The 7,648-nt window shown below is 37.7% G+C and overlaps 1 protein-coding gene across 1 annotated transcript in view; it reads right to left on the bottom strand.

The window, feature by feature from the left end:
• LOC107092129 (protocadherin-17-like) overlaps positions 1-7,648 on the bottom strand; it is a 25,286-nt gene that overhangs the window by 12,267 nt on the left and 5,371 nt on the right. Inside the window, exon 3 of the mRNA XM_015386439.1 lies at positions 7,192-7,361. Within this exon, the coding sequence (XP_015241925.1) occupies positions 7,192-7,361 (170 nt within the window). The remainder of the gene's footprint in view (positions 1-7,191; positions 7,362-7,648) is intronic.

The raw sequence follows: 7,648 nt of genomic DNA on the forward strand, positions 1-7,648 counted from the left end.
TTAGGCCAGGGTTTGACTTCGTGTGGACGGGGCCTTAGTCTCATCTGACCAGACTATATTCTCCCAGTATTTCACAGGCTTGTCTGAATGTTGTGCAGCAAACTTTAAACAAGTTTCAAAGTGCTTTTTCTTTAGCAATATGGTCTTGCATGGTGAGCGTACATACAGGCCATGACGGTTTAGTGCATTACTTTTTTTTTTACTTTTTTTGCATTACATTTTTTACTTTGAAAGAATTGTACCTGTTAATTCCAGGTCTTTCTGAAGCTCTCCACAAGTGTTTTTTTGGCTCTTGGACAGCTAATAATTCTTTTCACTCCTCTGTCAGAAATCTTGGTGAAATTATGTTCTTTCCATTTCCGAATTATGAGATTATTAGATTATTAGAGACACCTTTTTATAGGCCATCATTTAGAACTGAACCAGATAATATTAATTTGACCTGACAATGGGCAGGATTGCTTTATAATTACTGAGAGATTTTGGTTGGTGTCTTGGCTTTCCATACCTTTTTGCACCTCCCCTTTGTTGACGTGTTCAACACTTTTCCCCTGTCACTTTACTTTATGCACATAACTTAGTTTCTGTATATCTGTGGTTTGATTTCTTTTTATTTGTCGATTGCATGGATTGTTACTGGCGTCTGGTTAAAGTGTCATGTCAATAGCACCTCTAAAAATATATTTAGTGACAAAAATTGTTCCGTGTTCAACATTTATTTTATCCATAGTATTACATTGCATAAAGTATTATGTTTTTTGTCCAGGATATCTAAAACTTAAACTGTTTTTAAACAGAAATGTTTCTGTCCATGTTAATACAGTCACTAAAGCAAAGTTTAAAAAGAGTGCTATAACGAAATAGTTGTGATAGAATTAAACAGTGGATTCAAAATAAAGCATGACAATATAGTTGTACTGATACTAATCACCTTCCACTTATCTGGGATGAAGTTATGGAGTGGGCAGTCTCAAGAGAGACGTCCATACTTCCCTTTCCCCAAACACCTCCTCCAGCCCCAAGGCATTCCAGGGCCATCTGGAGACATAGTGCCTGTTGATCTCCCCTCACTTGTGAAGCCCTAGATACTTGAATGCTCCACTTGAGGCAGGGGCTCTCCTCCAACATGAATAGGGCAGGCCACTTTTTTCTGGTCGAAAACCATGACCTTGGACTTGGGGGAGCTGCTCTTCATACCAGCTGCTTCACATTTGGCTGCAAACTAACACAGCTCATCATGTTGGCCTTGGCAAGAGGGGGGCAGCAGAACCATGTCATCCTTATACAGCAGTGACAAAATCCATTTCTCCTCAAGCCAGACAAGCTCAGGTCCTTAGCTAACCCTAGGAAACTGACCTTGTTGAACCCCAACATGACATGAAAACAGTTACACCTTAATGTCACCAATGTGTACCAGGCTCCTACACAACTTGTACAGATATTGGATGGTATCTCATAAAGAGCCATTGACTCTGTATATCTGGAGAGCCGCCCACAGGCCACAACGATGGATATGGCTGAATGCACATGTACTGTACACCACTGAGCAAATTGCCATGAACCCTAAAGTGCCTTGTAGAGGTCCAATGTTCTCCAGCCAGAAAAAAAAATCTTACTGCTCATCTTAAAGCCGAGGTTCAACAGTTGGCCGGACTCTCTTCTCGAGCACCCTCATATGGGCCTTTTTGGCTGAGAAGTGGGATTCCCCTATGGATGGAACATATCCTCATCTTCCCCTTCACAAGCGGAGCTAACCCCCTGGCCCTTAGGGTGGATCTCAACTAGCCCTGAAGCCTTGTCACCATAAAGTTCATTGACCATAATGGGTGATAAACAATGCCAAAATGTCCACTCTTTGGTTCCATCAGGGAAGGCACTACAAACAGTTTAAGGGGAACCTCAAAATATCTCTTCCACCATTTGACAATGTCCTTAGTCAAGTCCGCAACTCCTCTCTCTCCCCCGCACTATAAAGTGTGTTAGCAAAGCATTGCTTCCCCCTCCAGATATGCCAGACAGTTGGCCAGAATCGGTATTAGCATGAACAAAGGTATTTCTTTGTGGTATCTTTCTGAAGTCTTTCCGGGACAAAGTTTATCATTCATCCGGGCACTGGCACGCTTGCTCTCACAGTAACTGTTTGCTGCCTCACGACTACAAGCCAACCAGGCTCAACAGGACTCTCTTTTCAGACTGACAAACTCCCTTGTTGCTGGTATCCACCACCAGTGCGAACCACAGCTATGAGAAGAATGGCAGACCTTGCAACCAGAGCTACAAGAAGCTATATCTACAATAGAGGCAGAGAACATGGTCCACTGAGACTCCATGTCATCAGCCTCCCCCAGAATCCGAGAGAACCTGTATAGAAGGTGGGAATTTAATACATTCCTGACTGGGGGCTCTGCCAGATGCTCCCAGCAGAACTCCACTACTTGCTGGGGTTGGCCAAGTCTGTCTGGATTACTCCTCTATCACTTTATTTAATTTACCACCAGTTGGTAATTGGTCGACAGCTTTGCCTCTCATCCGAGCGTCTGAGACAACACACTTTGGCAGAATATATATTTATTAAAGCAATGCTTGATTTTTGCTAATGAAAAGACAGATTGGTAACACGCTGTCCTTTCAAATTAAGCTATATTGACAAAATGATTGTGATTAATCAAAATCATCTTTTGAATATAGACATACTTTGCTATGACAAGAACCCAAAACAATTGAACAAGTACAGCAGAGATTCATATGTGCCATGGTAATTTCTTTTCCTCGTTTTATAGTTTAGAAAGTAAAAACTAGCATTATTTAAGCAAAGGTATCCAGAAATGAACAGGAAGAGGTATTCTGAAATTATTTCCATGCTATCTTTCTGCAGAGGAACTTGAAGAGGATGCTAATGCAAGGGGATGCATATGCTTTTAAGGTAAAGTAACAACAGAATGAGTACTCAATGTTTGTAGTTGAATGCCTGGCTGCATAATCTGAAGTAATAGCAGGGCTGCATATTCACCTTTAATCTACATAAAAGCAGTTATATAATTTTTTTTAAAAGTAGTATTATTAATGAAAATCCAGGTGAAATTATTAAACTGCCCAGTGTATATCATTGTCATAACAATTATATAAAAATAATAAATAAAAATATAGAAAAACTATTAACACCCCCTTAAAATGTGTCCTTTATTTTGATTAGCCTCTAACATTAGCTTTCCTTTTCTGTCTGACATTATTTTATAATGGATTTAAAGAAGCCAAAGCTTTACAATGGCTGTATAATCTCATCTAGCCAAAGTCAACCAAAAATAAGTAATAAATAGCTGTGATTTTAAACATAACTATAAAAGAAAACAGGTTCACAAAAACAAAAGTAACTGCTTGCCCATTATAAATAGAATCAGAGAAAGCCTAGCAACATACCCACCGTGCATCTGGTGTCTGTGAGAGTGAATAAATATTCAGGGTGCATGATAGTGGAAGTTGCACAGGTGCATATATTACCTGTATCAAAGCAGCCAGGAGACTAGAGGGATGGTAAAAGGTAAAGACATAAAAGCAACACTACTTAACCGGGCAGCTTTTTGTGTTGGTGCATTTGAACAAAAAATTCTCCATTTTGGATAATAGTGTTATCTTGTCTAAATCTGCAAAGAGAGCGGCTTTGTTCTTCAATAAATATACAGTACCTGGATTTCTGGGTAAGACACAGAGGTAGAGTTTAGGTAGGCAGGTGATGTTTTTGTAAGATCAAGTCTGAGGGAAAAATGCATAATGTGGATCTTGCAGACACTGACACCATTTAAAGGATAAGGAAGGTAACAAAAAGATGCACTAACTAGAAATGTTATGGCCAAATCACAGTAGCCAATTTTGTTTCTGACTTTCTGATTCTGACTTTGGCCCATTCTGATTCAGTTTTACAATACTCAAATTTCCTAGTTTGACAATAAATATTACTGTTAGTCTCTTCTACATCACTGATAATAGACTAAGTATAATACAATTTAGGGAAGAAAGGACACATGTAAAGTTATGACAAAAACACTGTATGCAAATAAAATACACAAATAGAAAAATCTATCATATCCACTTTGGTCCATGGCAAGCCAGATAATGGTTTAGACGTTTTTTTTCTCCTGTACTTTGTAATTCATGTTTATGTTTCAGATTTTTCAATCACTGATGTATCAATTTGACATAAAGCCTAAGTGAAAGAAAAGCAATATCATTATAGGTGTTTGTAAGAAACTTTTTCTTTTAAATCTTAGAACAAAAAACAAAATTAAACAGCAACAATAAAAATTCAGAACAGACATTGACTTAAATTTATACGTTTATCTTTACTATCTGCCATAGAGAATTAATGTTTCAATTTTACCTTTTTGACTAAAGTATGTGGGGACCAACAGTTGCGAAGAAACATCTCACCAATGTTCTAAATGGTTGTCTGGTACCACCTAACTTGTTGTCTTCCCCAAATGGTTTGTTATGCCTCTACTTTCTTAGAGCAAGTTTACAGCTTTTTAAAACATGCTGTTATAGCACTTTTCGTTTTACTTCAGTCTATTGTCTTTCTATTTGTCTTTTTTGTCAGTGTTTTGGACTATAAATCAAAAGTTTCATATTGAAATTTGCCATTTGGGCTCATTTAACGATTTGAGGCGAGTTTGGCTGTTTGCTCCATGTTTGCATCTGTCGGCCTCCATAAAAGTTAGAGTTGTTCTGTGAAGCTAAAGAGGCTCTTACAACCTACACTTATAATGATTAATTGCTGTTCAGGACAAAAATGTTTATTACAAATCTTTTTTTAGTGGCATTTGAGACTTTCAGACCATTCTATCTTCATTTCTACCATAATACAGTGATTCAGAGAAAAAGCGCCTTCTTTTACAACAATTGTCATATTTTAACTCTGAAGCCAGTTTTAAGTCATTTGCAGCAGAAATTGCAGAAATATAATTTAAGTTAATCACATTTGTGTTTTTTTCTTTTACATTACCGTAACAAAAACACCAAATATAAATGTAAAGCTGTTCCGGATTAAAACATATTGGATTAGGCAGATTTACTCTGATTGAGATTTCAAGTAAACTTACATTTACTAATCCACCACACCCTAAGAAAGGAAGGATAAAACAGAGCTAAATGTGTAGTTTAACTTTTATTTGTATTTGTATTATTTTGAATGAATATTTAGGAGTGTTCGACTCCAATCATATTATACTGTCTATGGTTTTTCCTGCAACATTTGTGCCTCCTCTTATTGATTTTCTAATATTTCAGTGACACAGAAAAAACTAACTTATATTTTTAACAGCACACGCTCAAACTGAGGAGTGTTATCAGAGCAATATAAGATAGTGTTTATGGTGGGATACACAATAAAAACAAATTAGGAAAATGCTTAACTTTCATACTAATGCTGAACATTTCAAATATTATATTAACTTTAACCGAAGGTTTTATAACTCTTTTTTTTAAAACAATCATACTCATTTCCACAAGCTTCAGCATTACAGCTTCTAAAATTATACATCCGGTGTGAGCATTAATATCTTTCACATTCCACCCAGTTGATCCAATACATAACCTATGCACACCACATTAGTCAGTCATACTTGAAATTGCACTTTCTAACAAACATGGTATGCAAGCAGTTTGTAATTAGCTACTGCATTTCAATATATTGTCATCTGGGGAGTAATGAGTAGGGGAGTTGAAGTAAAGTGGCAATGAGATCATCATAAAAGGAAAATCATTTCATTTCCACAAGCCCAATTTCATGGTGTATTTCAAATGCACAGAACCTCACTTCAAATAAATCTTAACTACCTAACTGCTCAGCTGACTAGCAATGACAATTTCTCTTTGACCAATCAAAGAGAAAAAAAATTCATCTAGAAACTCATTAGAATTTTCATCTGCAACACTAGCAGACAAACGTATAAAAGCATTGTGCCGCATGACCGGATTGGTGTTATCTAATAAACCTAGGTCTATAAATTAACTGACACTGCAAACAAATAAGCATGAGAGCTGCACAGGTTTTATATGTACAGAATGTCTCTCTTGATATCTCTCCATATGACTGGCACCAGAACTTCAGCTGATTCAAACTGTGGGGAGAAAAAAGTGAAGCGATTGAATTTACACCTCCCACAGAGTTAAGTTTGGTCTGCCATAATTCCTCTCAGAACACACACACAACCACTCAATCACACATACATAAAAGTGAGACAGACAGCGAGAGATTTGCACATCTCCTCTGCCAGTCACAAGAGCGCTACTTTTTCTGCCCTCCTGAGCATGCTGCAAACAAACAGTTCTAGCAATGTAAATGGTGTGGAAAGTACTGCATAGGGACATGATGACCACAGCCATTTCTCCTCAGGGGTGTGGACTAGGAAATGAAAAACATAGCCACTTCCCTTCCAGTCCCTCACCCATTATCTTTTATCTTACCAGCGAGGGATGGCTTTCATGTTTTTCGAGTTTATATCTGCAAAAGCTAAATATATCAATCTCTGCCAGGTCACCCAGGTTGCCATGAGTCTGACAGTCATCTGAGATTATCCTCCTGGTGTTTTAGATTGTTTTGGATTTGTGAAATAAAATTTACCATTTCTATTTTCAGTCATAAAGCAAGCATTATCTCTCTCAAAACCAATAACTGTAAACCAATAACTGAATAAATCTATCCAAGTAAAAGGTGGAAACAATCAGTCATACTGCACTACATGTATCCATCATTTTGCTCTGTTATGCTTCCTGAGACATGCATGCAACAAATCCACTTAAAAAAGATACGTTTAAAAAAGTCTGTCAGGAGGAACAGTTTCCTGTTCACACCGGTCCTTTTGATGGTTAAATCAGACTGAAGATGTAGAAAATATTCTACGTTCAGACGTTGGACTCTCATCCTTTAAAACTTCCTGTCTACCTTTTACTCCAGTGCCTTCATGTCATCTTTGAGACAGTTTGGGATGTCTGCAATGTAAAGTGGAACAAAGTATCCCTCTACACTAACGGCTTCTGATAATGTTGAGAGAGGATGTCTTTTTGCTCTTGCTTCAACAACTAGAAGCCATTCTAAATCTCAAGTTAAACACCAGCAAACTCTAGGTTCTTGCTGCAATACGTACAAACAATGTCTGCTACAAGAGTCAGTTAGGCATCTTGAAGATGTCCACTCACCCTTCTCAAAAGGCTGGCCATTAACTGCTGCTGCTTTCATCTTGAGGGCCTCCCTGGCAGATGTGTCGCAGTGTGAGCCTTTATTAGTATCCTGGTCACTATCAGCTTGGTCACTATCACCATGGCCACTGTCTCTGAGACTTGCTCTTTCTGCGTCCTTAAATGTTGAGCTGCAAAACGGAAAAGACAGAGGGGGAAATTAAATGTAACTTGCCATCACTTATAAACCTAAACAAACACACTCTGACCAGGCAGTGGTCAGGGAGCATCTACGTACAGGGTTTCAACACTGAATATGTACATTTAAAAACTCAATTTCACTGAGTTCTAAGTTCTGTTATTCACTAATTGTTATAAGTACAAATACAAACTGAAAATTTATGGACGACACTTCTATAGTGTATGTATGTATGTATGTATGTATGTATGTATGTATGTATGTATGTATGTATGTATG

This window comes from Cyprinodon variegatus, unplaced genomic scaffold (assembly GCF_000732505.1).
Source record: "Cyprinodon variegatus isolate N-32 unplaced genomic scaffold, C_variegatus-1.0 Scaffold368, whole genome shotgun sequence".
Taxonomy (NCBI): domain Eukaryota; kingdom Metazoa; phylum Chordata; class Actinopteri; order Cyprinodontiformes; family Cyprinodontidae; genus Cyprinodon; species Cyprinodon variegatus.